This window comes from Saccopteryx bilineata, chromosome 3 (assembly GCF_036850765.1).
Source record: "Saccopteryx bilineata isolate mSacBil1 chromosome 3, mSacBil1_pri_phased_curated, whole genome shotgun sequence".
Classification (NCBI taxonomy): domain Eukaryota; kingdom Metazoa; phylum Chordata; class Mammalia; order Chiroptera; family Emballonuridae; genus Saccopteryx; species Saccopteryx bilineata.
This window is the reverse complement of record NC_089492.1, coordinates 53,464,482-53,485,364: the sequence shown is the minus strand read 5'-3', so window position 1 is coordinate 53,485,364 and position 20,883 is coordinate 53,464,482. Positions and strand designations below refer to the sequence as shown.

At 37.5% G+C, this 20,883-nt stretch overlaps 1 protein-coding gene across 1 annotated transcript in view; it reads right to left on the bottom strand.

The window, feature by feature from the left end:
- Positions 1–20,883, bottom strand: part of RP1 (RP1 axonemal microtubule associated) — a 413,345-nt gene that overhangs the window by 113,283 nt on the left and 279,179 nt on the right. Inside the window, exons 23-24 of the mRNA XM_066266133.1 lie at positions 9,518–9,576; positions 9,145–9,189 (exon numbers count right to left, since the gene is read on the bottom strand). Of these exons, the coding sequence (XP_066122230.1) occupies positions 9,145–9,189; positions 9,518–9,576 (104 nt within the window). The remainder of the gene's footprint in view (positions 1–9,144; positions 9,190–9,517; positions 9,577–20,883) is intronic.

Below are 20,883 nucleotides of genomic sequence, written 5' to 3'. Positions count from 1 at the left end.
TAAAAGTGAGCAAAGTGAAAAATCATATTTTACAAACTCATTTGCCCAACACAGGGGTAGGCTGAGACAGCCTAAGAAGATCAACACTACTTTGCAAGAAATGTACATTCTATTCTTACTTGGCAGAGAGGTTGAGCAATGGGGCAGGAGAAGATGGAGGAGAAAGGGAACAGCATATGACTCAGAGGAACAAAGGCCTTAACATTAACTAGATCCACCCCCTTTCCCAAAGCCCTTTGAGATTCCTCCAGACTCCAGGTGGTGAATCCAGGAATTCCTTCCACTCATATTCCCTTTGCTCCTGGACAGGAGGTCAAAGCAAATTAATTGCTCTTCATTTTTACATTCACATTGAAGTTTTAACATTACTCATAGATTAGCATAAATTCAACTCTGGTCCTGATACTGATTCTCACTGCCGATAGCACCCCATCAAGCATCAAGCAGTCTCTGTTTTTTTTCCAAAATCCCCTTTCACACAGCCTGGTACCATCTTTCACCCATCCTAAAGCACTCCTTTTCACCTCCAGGGCTTTGCCTGAAATCTCTCTACCTGAATGTTTTTCCTCTACTTCTCCTCTCCTTCTATCTGGTGAACACCTGTGTCTCCAGACCCACCTCACAAGACACCTCCTCTAAGAAGCATTACCAAACATCCCTGCCAATAGCTAGAACGAACCTTTCTCTTCATGCCTTTTTGTTGGACCCTGTGCACACTCCAACTCTTAAGTATGTGAATAAGTGTCATCTCATCGTGACCTCTTATGCCTTATCTACCCATCCAGATTGTAAGACACTTGAAGAGTAAGATTTGTTCTTAAATGTCGCCATAGTCCCATTGTGTATTACAATACTTCACACATAGTAGCCTCTCAAAAAATGAATGAGTGAATGATTTATAGAACCTTTTGGGATCTGTTAAGGAGTTTTTGTAAAAGATTGAATTGTGAAAAAAGGATATTCAAGGCATTATTAAGAATGTTTCAGCATAATATGAAACTTTTTCATAATTTAAAAAGAACAAGTCCTTCGGATGAGGTTTCATTATGACAATTTTTGTTTGAAGTACAAGGACATTGTTATTTGCCTCATAATTGATCTTGCCCAGTTTTTTATAATAGAAACAATATTGACTTTGTATCACCCAAATTTTGAAGGGTATGTAAATATATTTAAATGAGATTTGACAACAGACTATTATTTTAATTTTTGATAATTTTATCTCTAGACAATTCTATGTATATAAATTCATAAGTCCTTCAAGATACAGTTTCATATGAGGATCATGAGATCTTAAAAAAGATTTAAATATTTCAAAAATACTTTTATTCTTGTAAGAGACAAATAATATTTTATATAATTATACATGTAAAGCAATAGAGAAATTATGTGCTGACTACCATAGGAGTGGGGATAAATCTGATACAGAATAATAAACACCTATGCTGCCTAGAAGAAAATGGTTTTAAACAATTTTCAATTTTCTTCACTTTAAATCCAGAAAACAACCATAAAACACTATCAGAAAGAAATCTATCATGTATTCTATATTGATATAAGTATAGGGTAAATATTTTACCATTTCCATGATTCTTATTATTATTTATTGTTTTATGATATGGTAAAGGACACCCCAATTTACAGAGCTGACTATAATGTCTGTGGTAATTTCTCCTCTTTTATATTTATATTTTGTCTATACAAGTCCTTTGTCTTTTTTTCCTTGTTGAGTCTACCAGGGTTTTGTCAATGTTATTGATATTTTCAAAAAAACAGCTCTTTGTTGTGTTAATTTTTCTATAGTTTTTTGTGTTCTATTTTATTTAATTTTTCTTTGATTTTTTACTATTTCCTTTCTTCTGTTAACATTGGCTTATCTTTGTTCTTTCTTTTTTAGTTCCTTAAGATGTGATGTTAGGTTGTTTACTTGGGATTGCTCTTGTTTCTTTATATAATCTTGTAATGATATAAACATCCCTCTTATTAGTGCTTTCTATGTATCCCAGAAGTTTTGATATGTTGTGCTGTCATTCTTGTTTGTCTGTATATGTCTTTTGATCTCTGCTTTTATTTTTTCTTTGTTGCAACTATTTTTTAAAATTATGTTGTTTAATTTCCACATTTTTGTGTGTTCCTTTACTTCCTTTTTGCATTTGGATTCTACTTTCAGAGCATTATAGTCAGAGGATAAGGTTGGTATATTTTTAGTCTTCTTGAATTTGTTGAGGCTAGATTTGCAGTCCCACATGTGGTCTGTTCTTGATAATATTCATTGTATACTGGAAAAGAATGTATAATCTGATGTTCTGGAAAGAAATATTCTATAAAGGTCTATTATGTCTATTTTCTCTAGTGTGTTGTCTTTATTTATTTTCTGTTTAGTAGTCTGTCTAAAGTAGTCAGTGGTGCGTTGAGATCTCCAAATATGCTTTTGTTTTTGTCTATTTTCTGTTTTAGTCCTGTTAGCAGATATTTATTTTGGTGCTCCATAATTCAGTGCATATATATTAAGATGTGATGTATTCTTGATATAGTGTTCCCTTGATCATTATAAAATGTCCATCTTTGTCTCTTGTTACCTTTTCTGTCTTGAAGTCAGTGTTGTCAGCTATAAGTATGGCTTCACTTGCTTTGTTTTGGGTATTATTTGCTTCAAAAATTGTTTTCCAACCTTTCACTTTGAGTCTACTTTTGTCCTCACAGCATAGATGTGCCTCTGGAAAGCAGCATATGGTGATTTTTGTTTTTTGATATAATCTGCTACTCTGTGCCTCTTTATTGGTGAGTTCAGTCCATTTAGATTTGGGGTAATTATTGACACAAAGATTTTCAATAGCCTTTTTATGTTGTGTTTTCAAGTGGCTCTGTGTCTCCTTTGCTCTTTTCTTTTGTTTTTCTGTCAGTGTTTTTGTTTGTTTATTTTTATGACAGAGACAGAAAGAGGGACAGATAGAGAAAGACAGGAAGAGAGAGAGATAAGAAGCATCAATTCTTTGTTGTGGCTCCTTAGTTGTTCATTAATTGCTTTCTCATATGTGCTTTGACTGGGGCGCTACAGCAGAGTGAGTGACCCCTTGGTCAAGCCAGAAAACTTGGGCTTCAAGCCAGCAACCTTTGGGCTGACGCCAGCCACCATGCAGTCATATCTATGATCCCATGCTCAAGGCAGCAACCCTGTGTTCAAGCTAGATGAGTCCACACTCAAGCTGCCAACCTTGGAGTTTCAAACATGGGTTATCTGAGTACCAGTCCCATGTTATATCGACTGTATCACCACCTGGTCAGGCTGTCAGTTGATTTTGTTTGGTGGTAGTCCATGCTTCTTTTCTCTATTTGCACTTTTTTTAATTTTTATATTGCAGTTTTGGCTTTTTCATGAGTGGCTACCATTAGGTTATTGAGAACAATAATTTCATATATACAAGAGTCACTTGTCTTATAAGTGCTTCTGCACTCCATCCTCCTTTGCTACTTCAGACCTTTATCTTCTCCCCTTTCATGTTTTTGTTAAAACAGATTACTCTTGCTTCTATTGTAACTTTGTTGGAGTTTTTGTGTTGTTTGTTCTTAGTATCAAGTTGAATATTCTCTTGATTATTTTCTGCAGCTGTGGTTTTCTGTTAATAAATTTCCTCAGCTTCTGTATATCTGTAACTGTTTTTATTCCTTGTTCATATTTGAAGGATAAGTTTGACAGATATAATATTATTGGCTGATAATTCCTCTCTTTCAGTACTTTGAATGTTTGGATCCACTCTCTTCTGGCTTGTGAGTTTCTGCTGAGAAATCCAATGATAACTTTATGGACCTTCCTTTATATGTTATGTTGTTCTTTTCCCTAACAGCCTTGAGGGTTCTTTCTTTGTCATTGATTTTTGACAGTTTTATTACAGTGTGACTTAGAGAAGGCCTGTTTGGGTTGATATAACTAGGTGTTCTTTTTGCTTCTTGGATTTGAGGATCTAACTTTAGTTCTATAGGCTTGAGAAGTTCTCATCAATATTTGTTTGAATAGGCTCTCCATTCCCATCTCTTTCTCTTTTTCTTCTGATCTACTTATTATTTTTATATTGCTTTTTCTGAGGAAGTCAGACAATTCTCATAGAGCTATATCATATTTTTTTTTAATTTCTGAGCCTTTTTTTCTTTCCTATATATCATTTCTAGTTGCTTTTGATATCAGTGAGTCTCTCTTTATGTGGCCTATTTTTTTGTTTTGGGGGTGTGTTTTTTTTTGTATTTTTCTGAAGTTGGAAATGGGGAGGCAGTCAGACAGACTCCCGCACATGCCCGGCCAGGATTCACCTGGCATGCCCACCAGGGGGTGATGCTCTGCCCATCTGGGGCGTTGTTCTGTTGTATCCAGAGCCATTCTAGCACCTGAGGCAGAGGCCATAGAGCAATCCTCAGTGCCCGGGCCAACTTTGCTCCAAAGGAGACTTGACTGTGGGAGGGGAAGAGTGAGACAGAGAGAAAGGAGAGGGGAAGGGGTGGAGAAGCAGATGGGTGCTTCTCTTGTGTGCCCTGGCTGGGAAACGAACCCTGGACTCCTACACGCCAGGCCGACATTCTACCACTGAGCCAACAGGCCAGGGCTGTGGCCTGTTTTATTAGCTAAACCTGCTATCTCATTTTTCAATTCATGTGTTGGTTTCTTTTTTTTCTGTTTTTAAAGTTTTAATTTCTTTAGTGAACTACTCATTTTGTTCATTAATTTGTTTTCTGAGTGATTAGCCTGTTGGTATTTTGTAGCATCTCACTATTTTCAGAACTTCAGCTTTGAATTCTTTATAATTTAACTTTAACATTTACATGTGATTGAGATTGTTGTCTAGAGATTTTTTATTTTCTTTCTGAAATACGTCTTTTCCTTAGGAAGTCATGGTATTTTTTTTCTGCCTAGATGATATATGAGAGTGGTTCTACTAAGAATTCAAACAAAAAGACAACAGCAAAAATGATCAAAATAAAAAATATATATAATAATAAATAATGATCATATAATAAAAATAAAAGGGAAAAGCACAATATAGCAAAGAAAAACAAAAGACAAAACAACCACCAAAAAAAAACCCCAAAATTAAGATAAAACTAAACAAAAGAAAAACACAAAAATTTAAAAAAGAGCATGGTATTCTACTTCAGTCTTCCAATTTATCACCACAGGAATTTGATAAACCAGTTTCAGGCTCTGTATGTTGGAACTGATGAGTGAATCCCAGAAATGATTTCTCTGGTACCTGTGCTACACATTATGGGCGTTTACCTGAGGCACTGACTCCTCAGGCCCACCCAGGTCCCAGGTACCCACAGCATATCTTCCTATGCAGAAAACAAGACGGACACAACCGGTAGAGGTTTCCAGTATGGGATCTCAGGCAATCACTTCATTAACGTCCACACAACCAAAAAAAAATGTGCCATAAATGATTATAGCATGGGGCAATCCAAAGTCATTTGGAATGCATTTATAATGTATAATGATGTTATAAAATAGTTTATGTTCTTAATTATGTTTAGCTGAGACAAATAATACAAAATTCAGTTTCTTTCTTGTAGTAGACATTATTTGGATAGTGAAGCCAATAAGTATGTTTGAAAAATAAAATCAAAGAGAGAAAATACTTAATAATATTTACCACAGATTATCCATCAAGTTGCTAATATTCATGCTACAAAGATTTGGCATTGCCTGTAAATAAATGACTAAGTACCCCGAGAATTTCACAGTCTTTCAGAGTCAGAAAGCCTTAATATGCAGAAAACTGAGTCATTTAAAGTGACTCTGTTTCATATGACGGTTAAGAGTTAAATTTTAATACTAGTTATTTCATTTACTAACTGGTTGGCAAAAAAATTTTCTGATACTTTTGAGCCACTTTTATGGGATAGTATTTTAATACCTTTTAGATTCCACGGCATTCTGGATAAATTTTATTTCCAGGAAAACTTTTAAAAAATCCCCAATCTGTGAATAATAATAATAATAATAATAATAGTAATAATAGAAGGGCCATCAGCAAAAACTGAAAGGTGAATAGTGAGTAATCAAGAAAACTACAGTAAATGTTAGTGCCTAGGCCAGTATGGGAGGCTACCACCCACACAAGGGTAGGAGCTGGACCTGAGATTTTTTAAATGAGCCAAAAAGGACTACACCCTTGGTGAAAGGTTGAACTGCACATAACTGTCAGCAAAGGAAGTTTAGCAGAAACCTAATTTGTCTCCATAGAAGTTCTGGGGGGAAAAATAAATGATAATAATGACAATAACAATACTAATATTCTGACAGTTAAAAACATCCTTCCAATTGTGTATGGAATAAGGTTGAAGGCTAAAGACCTAAAAATATAACAATAACAAAAATAACACAACAGAATAAGTGAAAAGACATATACAATGCACACAAACATACATTTCTAATGACTGAGGGCATTTCAAAGAAGTTTCTTTAAAACAAGAACAGACTCTATAGTCAAATGATTAGGATTCAGTTTTTTTAAATCTTTATTATTATTGATCTTGAAAGAGAGAGAAGAAAGGAGAAAGGGAGAGAGAGAGAGAGAGAGAGAGAGAGAGAGAGAGAGAGAGAGAAATATTGCTTGCTGCAGCTCCACCTGTCCATGCCATTATTGGTTGACTTCTGTATGTGCCCTGACCGATGATTGAACCTACAACGTCGGCATGTCAAGATGATTCTCCAAAGAACTAAGCTACCCAGATAGGGCCAGGATTGATTTCTCAATCTGTTATTTTTACCTGTGTGACAAGTGTTAAAAACTTCTGTTTCCTTAATTTTTTATCACCTGTGAAATGGAATAATATCATTTGCTTTATGGGTTACTGTGAAGATTGAATAAATTAACATATGTAAAACATCTAGACCCTACATAGCAAACACTATATACATTCAATATTAATGTTACCATTACTGCCCTAAGCTTCCTGTACCAGGGAACTACAGAGCATCTTAGGAAAAGAAAACGTGTCATTATTCACATATGATATGGTAACCTTCACAAACACATACATACACACATACATACAAGAACATAATTGCATTTATTGTTAATCATCTCAAAATAAAATAAACTCAATTGATTCCTTCTTTTCTGTTTCTACCATTAAACTAAAATAGCTTCTTGGCCTGCTTTCTTCCTATTGCAGCTACATGGAAAGGCACGTGTTATATAAATGTGCTTCATACACTTCCAAAATCTAAGACTCATGTTTGCTCTTCAACACCACTAACCATGACATAACACTGTCTCATTAGAGTAAACTACTTAATTTTTCAAGTTTCTTTTCACATCATAAATTAGTATATTCATAACTATAAGACTACTAATGTATCCCTAGAATCATATATCAAGAAATATTAAAGATCACATTCTTTAGAATTTAAAATTGAAATAACAGTACCATTCACAGACAAATAATGGCAGTGTCTCATGACTAAGATCTGTGATTAATCCACATTTGTACTATAAAAATTAAAGATTTTAATGAGGTCATAAAAATAAACTAAAGCCACAGAAATAATAACAAGAAATATTTTATTGTAGTTTATTCTAATCAAAATTACACTGATAAACTGTATCTAAAAATCTTAAGTAAACACCTCTGCTATACAATGCAACTTCATTTTCAGTATCACTGATGCTGACTATATGGCTAATATTATTTTTAAGAAACTTTGAATACTTTCACCTTCAATTATAATCCTTAGTTTAAAGTATTAACCTATATTATTATTTCTATATACCCCATCAAGTTCTGAAATTAATGGGTAACTTTTCCACTTAGAATGTCATTTCAAGCTTTATTACTTAAGGGCTTGAGGTAAGACATACACTTATGAGGTTCTTTAAAATGACTAAGAGATTCTAGAACATTAATAAAATTATGTTCATAGTAAAAGGCGACACAAATTCAACCTTTCTTCAATGAATAACTAAAAAAAAGAAAAATAAATATAAACCAAAATGCAATTTCTAACATCAATAATACAAATACAAATTATCAAAGCGGTCATGATGTTTATATCTCAGTGGTCATCCTAATCAATACAGAACATTCTAAATATAATAGTGTTGGTATTAACCCTTCCTAGTTTTAAATTACTGCACAGTACAAACATTTTTTAAAACATACAGGTTTGTTAACTTGATTTGCATATTAGTTATTTTCATTTATTCATCTCATTCAGATCAGCTTTAAAATGTAAACAGGGCCCAGGCCAGTTGGTTCAGCAGTCGAGTGTCAGCCCAGCATATGGAAGTCCCAGGTTCAATGCTTAGGACACACAGGAGAAGCACCCATCTGCTTCTCCATCCTCCCCCCCTCTTTTTTCTCTCTATCTTTCTTTTCCCCTCCCATAGCCACAGCTCCATTGGAGCAAAGTTGGCCCAGGCGCTGAGGATGGTTCCATGGCCTTTGCCTCAGTTGTTAGAATGGCTCTGGTTGCAATGGAGCAACGGCCCAGATGGGCAGAGCATTGCTCCCTAGTAGGCATGCCAAGTAGATCCTGGTTGGGTGCAAGCGGGAGTCTGTCTGTTTGCCTCCTCGCTTCTCACTTCAGGGAAAAAAAAAGTAAATATATTAATAGCACAATTGCAAGCTGATTTGAAGAGGACTTAACAGAGAAAGCCAGTTTCAAAAGACTTTTAAAAAACTGAGAAATTGCCTGACCAGTGGTGACGCAGTGGATAAAGTGTCAACCTGGAAATGCTGAGGTTACTGGTTCAAAACCCTAGGCTTGCCTGGTCAAGGCATGTATGTGAGTTGATGCTTCTGGCTCCTCCCCCCTTGCCTCTCTCTCCTTCCCCCCCCTCTCTAAAGCGAATAAATAAAATCTTTAAAAAAACTGAGAAATCAATATACAAATTTAGTAAAGAAAAGCACAATTAATAGAAATTAATCATTTAAAAATATTATTTTCCTAATATTTAAACTATTGAAGGGAAAAAGCACTTGGAGCTAAAGTTATTTATGTTAATTTCTTTGTAAATCATACTATAATTTAATGCCTGTGCCAATATTCATTTAAATTTTTTTCTATCAATAGTTTAAACTCAATAAGAATATACCAAACAGAAATAGATTATTCCAGATACTTAAAAGATGAAAAGAGGCAACATTTACCATTTACTTCCTCTTGTATTTTAGGTTGACGATTTATTTGCATTTCTGCAAAAACAAAAGTAAAGTGCAGTTAATAATAGATCTGTCTGATGACATTCTAAGCAATAGGAAAAGAAGTGTGAGTTTAACTCTTAAACAGCAACAAATCCTTGGGTTGATTTTTAACTTAAGAGTAGGGCATGTAACATTGCCAACACACATCTTTACATAAACTATTATTTTCACTTTGAGATATAACTATAAATCTGATACAGAGGGTAAACTATCAAAGGAGACATTCTCATTCTGAGGTCAACTGGGGATTGTTCCATGATGTCCAGTTTACAAAAATCATCTTGTACTTTTTTGTACTGAAGATTTCATTAATCCTCACCTTGACGATACAGTTCAATTTCTGAATGAATTATGCCTTGAGACATAAAGGGAAGCCATCTAAGGGAAATATAAAAAGAGAGAAAAGAAAAAAAGAAGGGCAAATTAATTTTTGTTTTTCTTGATTTTTACAATAAGCCTGATTCTACATTGATTTTAAACATTAAAAGTAACTGTACAAATAGATTTTAAGTCAAATATGATCTGATCTACTATGCCAGGGGTTGGGAACCTATGGCTCACAAGCCAGATGTAGCTTTTTGATGGCTGTATATGGCTTGCAGACAAATCTTTAATAAAACAAATAATAACATTAAAGATATAAAACATTCTCATGTGTTAAAATTCGTTCATTTCTTACCGCTCATGTTCATGGTTGCAGGTGGCTGGAGCCAATCACAGCTGTCCTTCGGGACAACACCAAATTTTTATTGGATAATGGGTAGTGTACACAGGTCATTGTATGGCTCTCATGGAATTACATTTTAAAATATGTGGCGTTCATGGCTTTCTCAGTCAAAAAGGTTCCCGACCCCTGTACTATGCACTCATCATTGTAGTTATTATTATTATTATTACACAGTGTAATAATAATATCACAACTGTGGCTTGGAAAATAAAATATATAAATTGCAAAGCCTGCTGACCATCCATCTCTTCAAGTTTAGTAGTCTTCAGTCATGAACACTTGTAAATGCAACTGTTGCTCCAGTGGAGCACACTCCCCATACTAGGTTGTAACAAAGACAAGCACAGGTCTAGGATGTTGAACCTGATACCAGGGCTAGGCTAGAAAGTGTGGCCTGCACGTTGGTTTGAGGAAAATATGGCATGGAAAAACAAGTTCCACCATTGTAATACAGCCTCTATCTTTAATACATCTTATATCTTTAACACATCTTCTGTCTTGCTTTCTCATATCTCTCTATAATATCTTTTCATCAGTGTCTCAAAAAAAAATGTTACCTTAAAATTTGGTGAAAGTATTACTACTTTGGAAAATGTACTGAGAGTGAGCAATAGGTAATTCCTGCAGCTTCCTTCTAAACTTGCTAAACTTTAGTGTTAGAAGCTCCTTATTAAAAAAAAAAAAAAGCCAAGGCTGAACTCAGAAAACCAACTATATCATTTACTGGCTTTTTGATATTACTCTCGTTAAGCTTAGTTTCCTTCACTAAATTATTTGCTTTACAAAGCTGTTGTAGAGCTGAAATAAAAAGTCATGTAAAATCAGAATTATTGCCCTGGCCAGTTGGCTCAGTGGTAGAGTGTTGGCCCAGGGTGTGGATGTTCTGGGTTCAATCCTGGACAGGGAACACAGGAGAAATGCCCATTTGCTTCTCCACCACTCCCACTCTTGCTTCTCTCTCTCTCTTTCTCTCTCTTCCTCTACCACGGCCATGGCTCAATTGGAGGGGGTTGGCTCTGGGCACTGAGATGGCTCTAGGGCCTCTGCCTTAGGGTTAAGAAGAGTTCAGTTGCTGAGCAATGAAGCAACTCCTCAGATAGGCAGAGCATCACCCCTTACAGGGCTTGTTGGGTGGACCCCAGTAGGGGTGCATATGAGAGTCTGTCTCTGCCTCCCCTACTCTCACTGAATGAAAAAAAAACAGAATTATTGTTATTCAAATTATTCTACATTCAAACACACTTCTATTCCTTCCATCCTTCTGTCCATTTTATAAACATGTAGAAGGTGCCTCAGTATCCAGGCCTTTTGCTAAGTGCTGGGGATACACTAACAAAAGAGATAAGGAATTTATCCTGAAGAAACTTTCAATGTAAAAGAAGAAAACAGATGTATAAAGGTTGAAATTTTTAAAGTGTTAGAGGTGATGTAAGAAATAATTACAGGAGAAAAGGAGACTGACCAACTCTGTCAAGAAAGGGGAAATACAAAGAGAGAACAAACAAATTTCGAAAACTGTATGATACTTGAGATACAAGTTGGAAAGCAAGTAGATGTTTGACAGGCAAACAAGAGGTCAAGAAAGGTACCATAAGGAGAGGAAATAGCATTGGCAATGGCACAGAGATAAGATTTCATGTGGCTGAAGCACAGAAGGCTGCTAGAAAAGACATGGGAAATGAGAAGTAGAACCATATGGTGATTACTGAAGGGGAGGTCACGTGGAGAATTTCAAGTTATTCAGAGGTGGAGCTGTGGGACTTCTTCTACCACTGGCCTTGGAGTCACCTAGTGATGCTACACATGGGGTATAAAGGTGAACTGGGAGCTCATCTCAGCTCATCTCTCCATTTTAAAAAAACTAGGAAAGATCCTATTCCTTCTGACCAATTCAGTTGACAGTGTTCTTTCTCTTCCTTCTCTGGAACCTAATGACACATGAAGTTTATTTTTTTGCATTTATTTAGTCCTAAATTATGCAAACATGTTTTGGTTTGTTTTTTTTGTATTTTTCTGAAGCTGGAAACGGGAAGAGACAGTCAGACAGACTCCCGCATGCACCCGACCGGGATCCACCCGGCACACCCACCAGGGGGCAACACTCTGCCCACCAGGGGGCGATGCTCTGCCCCTTTGGGGCGTTGCTCTGCTGCCACCAGAGCCACTCTAGCGCCTGGGGGAGAGGCCAAGGAGCCATCCCCAGCGCCCGGGCCATTTTTGCTCCAATGGAGCCTTGGCTGCGGGAGGGGAAGAGAGAGACAGAGAGGAAGGGGGGTGAAGAAGCAAATGGGAGCTTCTCCTATGTGCCCTGGCCGGGAATCGAACCCAGGTCCCCTGCACACCAGGCCGACGCTCTACCACTGAGCCAACCGGCCAGGGCCCAAACATGCTTTTTGTGTTTATGTATTCCATCTTTGCAGCTAGGTTGATAACTCCATTATTTCCTTCATATGCTAGAAAAAAGGAGTTTAGTTTTATGTTTAAGACGTAGGCTCTGGCCTGACCAGGCAGTGGCGCAGTGGATAGAGCTTTGGACTGGGATGCAGAAGACCCAGGTTCAAAACCCCAAGGTCACCAGCTTGAGTGCAGGTTTATCTGGTTTGAGCAAAGCTCACCAGATTGGACCCAAGGTCTCTGGCTCGAGCAAGGGGTTACTCAGTCTGCTGAAGACCCGCGGTCAAGGCACGTATGAGAAAGAAATCAATGAACAACTAAAGTGTCGCAACAAAAAACTGATGATTGATGCTTCTCATCTCTCTCTGTTCCTGTCTGTCTGTCCCTATCTATCCCTCTCTCTGATTCTCTCTATGTCCCTGTAAAAAAAAAAAAGGCTCTGAACATGAGGGTGCCTGTGCATTTACACACCAATATTTTGGAGTTTGGGGGGTACTCAATAGAGGGATTGCGGAGTTATATGGTATTTCTATTCTTAATTTTTTGAGGAACCACCATACTTTTTTCCATAATGGTTGTACTAATTTGCATTCCCACCAGCAGTCAATGAGGGTTCCTTTTTGTCCACAGCCTCTTCAATGCCTGTTATAACCTGTCTTGCTGATAACAGTCAATCTAACAGGTGTGAAGTGGTATCTTATTGTAGTTTTGATTTGCATTTTATGAATAGCTAGTGAAGATGAACACCTTTTCATATATCTCTTGGCCATTTCTATGTCCTCTTGGAAGAAGTGTCTATTCAGGTCCTCTCCCCATTTCTTTTATTTTTTTATTGTATTTTTTCCAAAGTTAGAAGGAGGGAGGCAGTCAGACAGTCTCCTGCATGCACCTGATCGAGATCCACCTGGCATGCCCAGCAGGGGGCAATGCTTTGCCCATCTGGGGTGTTGCTCCATTGCTGCTGGAACCATTCTAGCACCGGAGGCAGAAGCCATGGAGCCGTTCTCAGCATCTGGGCCAACTTTGCTCCACTGGAGTTTTGGTTGAGGAAGGGGAAGAGAGAGATAGAGAGGAAGGAGAGGGGGAAGGATGGAGAAGCAGATAGGTGCTTTTCCTATATACCCTGACTGAGAATTGAACCTGGGACTTCCACATGCCAGGCTGATGCTCTACCACTGAGTCAACTGGCCAGGGCCCTCTCCCTATTTTTTAATTGAATTGTTTGCTTCTTTGTTGCTAAGCTTTGTTAGTTCTTTATATATTTTGAATATTAATCCCTGATTGGAGCTGCTGTTTTCAAATATCATCTCCCATTCAGTTGGCTGCCTATTTGTTTCATCGTTAGTTTCTTTTGCTGTGCAGCAGCTTTTTTGTTTGATATGGTTTTATCCACTTATTTATGCCTTTACTTCCCTTTCCTTTGGGGTCAAATTCATAAATTGTACTCTATGGCCAAGGTTCATGAGTTTAGTATCTATATTTTCCTCTATGTAATTTATTGTTTCAGATCTTATATTTAGGTCTTTCATAAAGTTTGAATTAACTTTTATGCACGGGGACAATTGTAGTCAAGTTTCACTCTTCTACATGTGGTTTTCTGATTTTCCCAGGAACACTCATTGAAGAGACTTTCTTTTCCCTATTGTGTCTTTTTGGTTCCTTTGTCAAAGATTATTTATCCATATATATGTGGTTTGTATCTGGGATCTTGATTCTGTTCCACTGGTCTGTATGTTTGTTTTTCTGCCAATACCATTATTCACAATAGCTAAGACATGGAAAAAAACCAAAGTATCTCTTGATAGATAATTGGATAAAAAAGATGTGGTACATATATACAATGAAATACTCCTCAGTCATAAGAAATGATGACATATTACCATTTATGACAACATGGATAAAGCTCAAGAACATTAATTTCAGTGAAATAAGTAAACCAGAAAAAGCTAAGAACTGTATGATTTTATTCAATACACATGGGTGAAATATAGAACTGCAACTCATGGACATAGATAAAAGTGAAGTGGTTACCTGAAGGAGAGGGGAATGTAGGGGAAGGGTGTGAGGAAAGGAGTAAAGAGGGACTAATGTATGGTAATAGAAAATAATTCGACTCTGGGTGATGGGTATACACATAATCAACAGCTCAAATGCTCTAGAAATGTTCACCTGAAACGTATGTACTCTTATTATTAATGCCACCCTGTTAAATTTAATTATCTAAATAAAATTTTTTTTAAAAAAGGCCTAGGCTCTGGATTAAACATGGAGTCATACTGCTTGGTTCCATAAACTTGAATAGTGTTCCATGTACTTGATCTCTTGATTTCCTCATTTGCAAGTTGTAGATAATATTAGTACTTATATAATATACAGTATTAAATTATATAAATTTATTATGGCAAACTGACATATAATAAATGATAAATAAATACCAGGTACTACTGTATGATCTCACTGTCAAACACAGTACCTTTACGTAGTTGGTGTTGTACAAAATATATTTTGGATGACTGGCATCCCCAAACCCCTTTTCAGCTGTGTCTTAGACAGTAAGGTTTGTACCAAAGACCTGCCTCTCATTCTAGCTTATTGGAGCAGAGATGAACACCTGACACAGGTTTAGTCAGTAAGATATACTCTAAATATTTTGACCTAAGGGATACAGAAACAGTGATCTGGTGGCACTGCACATGGAGGCGTTAGAGTACTTGTGTTGTGAATTTCAGTTGATACTTTGACACTCAAAGCTAGCTGCAAACTAAAGATCTCAAAGATGTGGGAGAGAAGGTTCCAGAAAAAGCTGGTCTACAGAGGGAAAAATGGACATTTTCAATGAAGTGACACCTTAAAAATCCAAAGAGAGTGACTGATGACTTTCTAGTGTATAATATCTAGCTTTATCTCTTAAAGTTCAGTTCCATGAAAGCCACCTTCAAATTGCCCTTTCTGACATTAGCTTAAATGAATTCTCATCCTTGCAACCAAATCACAGTTTATAGATTAACTGATTGAAATTAAAATAAATTTTTGAATTTTAAAAAACCTCAAGTGTTATCTTTTGTTTAGTCCATTTATTAAAAGCCTCTTTTATAATTTTTTTTCATAAAATACTAGACTAAAGCAATGTTATAGGCCACAGAGACTTTTGAGTACTAAATAGCTATTAAAATTAGTTTATTCTAGAATGCTCTAGGTTCAGTTTACTTAAACACTTGAAATCATCAAGACAATTAACTCTTTTTTTGAAATTTTATTTACTCAATTTTTATTAGAGAGAGAGGGGAGAGGAAGAGAGAGGGAGAGATAGAGAGAGAACAGGGGGAGGAGCAGGAAGCATCAACTCCCATATGTGCCTTGACCAGGCAAGCCCAGGGGTTTGAACCGGCGACCTCAGCGTTCCAGGTTGACGCTTTATCCACTGCGCCACCACAGGTCAGGCCAAGACAATTAACTCTTAATTCTCTTCTGTGGCCATAATTTCTGGAGAAATTTTAAAGTTTTATATTGCCATCAGATTTTACTCGTGATCCATTTCTGATGAAAAGAACAAGTTAGGTGTTCGTTGTTCTAGAGGAGAGTTTTTGTAGCACATACATATTTCCTTCTGCATATATCCCTCTATCTACTTGCCAAAACATGTGTACGCACACTTATCAAAAATGTGCTGCAAAAGAAACTGAGAGTACTACCCACAGCTAGTTGTTCAGGATTGTGAACCATGTTTCTGCATCAGGACACAAAAATGTTCCCGAAGTCAGTAAACAGGTGGGAATATTAGAGCGTTATGTCTCGAAAGGAGCATGGTGATTGATATTAAAGAAACAGAATAAAAAGTAGGCAGAAGAAACATACTTGCTCAATAACACCATACATTTAATGCAGCTACCAGTAAAGAAAGGCATGCTTAAACAGCCCCAGATCACTACAGAGTTCCTGGCTAAGTAGGAAACACAAATACAGAAATAAAACATACTTTATAGACTTTTAAGATGAAAATGCACAACCATGGAATGAGTTTGAGTGATTTTTTTCTAAAATATGTAGGTTGTTTTGGTGGGAAAGAAAGTTTAAAAAGTTTATATAAATTATCCTGACCAGGTGGTGGCGCAGTAGATAGAGCATCGGACTGGGATGCAGAGAACCCAGGTTCGAGACCCCAAGATCACCAGCTTGAGTGCAGGCTCATCTGGTTTGAGCAAAGCTCACCAGCTTGGACCCAAGGTCGCTGGCTCGAACAAGGGGTTACTCGGTCCCCTGAAGGCCCACGGTCAAGGCACATAAGAGAAAGCAATCCATGAACAACTAAGGTGTTGCAACAAAAAATTGATGTTGATGCTTCTCATCTCTTTCCGTTCCTGTTTGTCTGTCCCTATCTATCCCTCTCTCTCTGTCTCTGTAAAAAAAAAAAAAAAAAAGTTTATATAAATTAGATTTTTGTCTGAGATACATTTTATTTATGGCAACCACTCACTCATTGAATCACCACACTGAATATGGCAGAAGAAATACTAAATGCATGTAAGAAGTTTCTCCACCCCCATCTGAAAAAACGAGCAAGACTCATCCTGCGCCTCATTCTGTCAGTTTCCCACCATCACTACTTGTCACTTTCATACCAAGGAATGGCTGAAACTGACAAAGAACAGCACCAAAATATGTGGCAGCATAAATACACACTAAGAATAGCAAGAAATGAGTAATAGTGGCCTCTTTCAGAAAAAAAAAAAAAAATCAGTAAAGTTAAGTGATTGCTCACTGCCTCATGATAATTTTTTTTTTTTTTTTTTGTATTTTTTTGAAGCTGGAAACGGGGAGAGACAGTCAGACAGACTCCCGCATGCGCCCGACCGGGATCCACCTGGCACGCCCACCAGGGGGGATGCTCTGCCCACCAGGGGGGTGATGCTCTGCCCCTCCAGGGCGTCGCTCTGTTGCGACCAGAGCCACTCTAGCGCCTGGGGCAGAGTCCAAGAAGCCATCCCCAGCGCCTGGGCCATCTTTGCTCCAATGGAGCCTCGCTAAGGGAGGGGAAGAGAGAGACAGAGAGGAAGGAGAGGGGGAGGGATGGAGAAGCAGATGGGTGCCTCTCCTGTGTGCCCTGGCCAGGAATTATCTCGGGACTTCTGCACACCAGGCCAACGCTCTACCACTGAGCCAACCGGCCAGGGCTCATGATAATTTTTATTATTCTCTTCTCCCTATAAATATAGTCTTTTACTTTTTTGTATTTTATCAAAATATAACATCGTTTCTTATCTATGTTATACACCACTTCCCTCTATATCTCAAAAAATATATAAAACCATTTGTACATAGGATAAATTATTTTGAAAATAAACAAACACATAAACAACTTTTCACAACACATTTGAGGATGACATAGATGTAACTCATGTAAAGATTAGATGACCTCTAAGATGTCTTCCATCTTGGGATTCCACTGTTTTTTTATTTGTCCCTCTCTCTCTTCCACTCTTTCCTTCCTTCCTTCCTTCCTTCCTTCCTTCCTTCCTTCCTTCCTCCTTTCCTTTCTTCCTTCCTCCCTCCCTCCCTCCCTCCCTCCCTCCCTCCCTCCCTCCCCCTCCCTCCCTCCCTCCCTCCCTCTCTTCCTTCCTTCCTTCCTTCCTTCCTTCCTTCCTTCCTTCCTTCCTTCCTTCCTTTTTTCCTTCCTTTAAATATTGGCAAGAAACCATGTTGGACAAAAAAGAAATGTATAAGGCCGTACCTTTAAGAAGCTTATCATCTAGCACAGGAGAGAAACAAGTTCACAAATGATGACAGTAGATTGCATTATGTGGTAAGTATTACAGTGAGGTCTAAGTAAAGCACTGGAAATTTTAAAGAGAGTAAAGATGAGTTCACTTCTGGTTGGGCAAGCAGAGAAAGCCTCATGCCAAGAATAGCATTTTATACAGGGCCTTGAAGGATAAAAATTTCAGTCAGTAGAAAAAGGAATAAATGTGAGACCCAAGATGGTAACAGAATAGGTGTTATATTATATTCACCTCCTCCCAGGACCAAACTGGAGTTACAACTAAATTTAAAAACAATCAATCTGAGGAAACAACTTAAGACTAAATACAGAGGAGTCTTATAACAAAGGATTCTCAGAAGAAGCCACATCAAGACATAAAAAGTGCTGGCCCTCCTCCTACAAGCCATGACTAAGGTTCAAGAAGGATATCTCAGCTGCAGGGGAATTACTTCTGTGAAGAAACAGGACTAAACCCCAAACTGGGTTTCCCAGCCCCAAGTACCAGAACTAGGAAGAAGCTTACATAAATTTAGCTGTGAAAAGCAGGGAAGTTTCTGTCTGCCAGAAAGAGAGGGAAGTCTGCACAGGTTCAGGCAACCTCTTAAAGGGCCAGTGCAAAAATCTCATTCGCAGGGCAAAAGAGGGTTTAGCAGACTAAAGTCGTGTGAGTAGAGTCTGTGGTTTATGGTTCTAGGGAAAGACACAGAGGGACAGCTACCAAAATCCTTGTACTGAGTCATTCTTATATCAGCTGTCTTGGACAGGGAGAAGAAGTCTGGACAGACTCAGAAGTGACAGTGCCTGAGATGTCAGACTTTGAGGTTGATCCATTTCCCCCACTTTCCTATGAATCTAACTGGTTCTTCCACTCATGGAAAATTCAATAGAACCACACTCCTGTCTGCATGCAGACACACACTTTGAGCTTCAAAGCCCAAACCAACCAACTCCTAGTGGCTTTGCCGTGCTGAGGTCAGGTAAAACCTGGGACAAACTGAGACCTGTGAGTCTCTAGTAGGGGCCACACCTACCATCTTCCCTGAAGCCTGAGAGATACCTCCCAATCAAGAGAGATCCACTATCCCCATCAGAGACAGACTAAGATTGGTTGAGGCCCTGGGTGCAGAAGAAAATATTGGGTCCCTTAAAAAAAAGAGACAGGGAAAATAAAAATACATGTTAACCATATTTTTAAATAAATAAAAAATATTATGTACTATTAATGTTAAAATTGCACATATAAAACCAAACTTGGTGTCATAAAAAAAAGTGTTTTGGGGTTTTGCAGGGCCCCTCAGAAGTCGGGACCCAGAGTGTGTGCCCAGTGTGCCTACCATTAAATCCACCTCTGAACCCCATCCTCCTGACTTCATCAGAGGTTCTCTCAGTGACTGAACCTTCCAGGAAGCCAGCAGGTAGAGGAAGCTGAAGACAAATCTCAGGATGCTCGGGATGCTTGGAAAGATCATCCAAACAGAAAAACAATAGGGAAGTGACAGCCTTAAATGACACATTAGATCAGCTGGATTACATTGATATTTTTAAAATTTCACTTCAAATCACCAGAATATGTATTCTTTTCAAATGCGCATGGAACATTTTCTAAGCTAGACCACATGTTAGGACACAAAACAAGTCTCAAGAAATTTAAGAAGACTGAAATCATATCAAGTATTTTCCCTGACCAGAAAATATAAAACTAAAAATCAATCACAAGAAAAAAATAAAAAAGACACAGAAGCTAAATAACATGTTACTAAGCAATAAATGAATTAACACTGAGATCAAGGAAAAAATCAAAAGATACTTAAAACAAATGAAAATGAGAACACAGTAACCCAAAAATCTGTGGGACACAGTGAAAGCAGTCCAAAGAGGAAAACACTGGGGAACAAAATTTTTGTTGCATCCACAAAAACACTTGTTACTACCTAATTCGAGTGTGCTGATCTCAAATCTAACATTAGTTTCTCTCTGTAAGCTAGTTTTTTTTGCAATTCAAGATTCTAGGTTTTCATCTTATAAAATTTTCAACATTTAGTTTAACATAATGAAGGAGAATGTCTTCTTGGGCATCATTTTTGTGAAAATATAATAATTCATAAAATGCAGTAAATACACTAATACACTAAAAGATATGATTGCGTCAGAATTTGTCTACAATTTTGAAATAGAACATATTAAAACACTTATTTTAATCATAAAATTTGCACAAAACTTATTTAAATTCTATTCAGGTAAAAATTTGTGTCTGTAGCTGTTTCGTTTGTGTACTTGTTGAGGACAGTCTCGTTGGGTGCTCCAGCAGTAGTCTGCTCATCACTAACAGCACTAAAATTTTCTGGAAACTTATCAAGGTGACTGTTCAGGAAGTAAATCTTAACCCTCATGTTACATCCAATGTTGCGGAAAGCCAACAGCATCCTTTGAACCTGAAGTTCATAGTTTTCTGCTTTTTTTTGTTGCCAAGGAAGTTCTTTGTAACTGCTGCAAAAGACTGCCATGCTGCTTTCTCCTCCTTATTCATCTTCCTGGCAAGTTCTTCATCACGTATGAGGGTTCAAATTTGAGGTCCATCATATACACCTGCTTTTTATCTTCTTAAAAGACAAGGCAGGAAAAGCAGAAATAATATGTTGAAAGCATTCACTTTCTCTATTCAAAGCCTGAACAAACTGCTTCATTAAGCCATTTGATATGAAGTGGAGGAAAAATGATCCTGTATCAATTACAGGTTCATTCACAATATTTTGCATCCCTACCTCCAAAGCTTCAGATTCCGGCCACTCCTTCTGTGTCCAGTGTT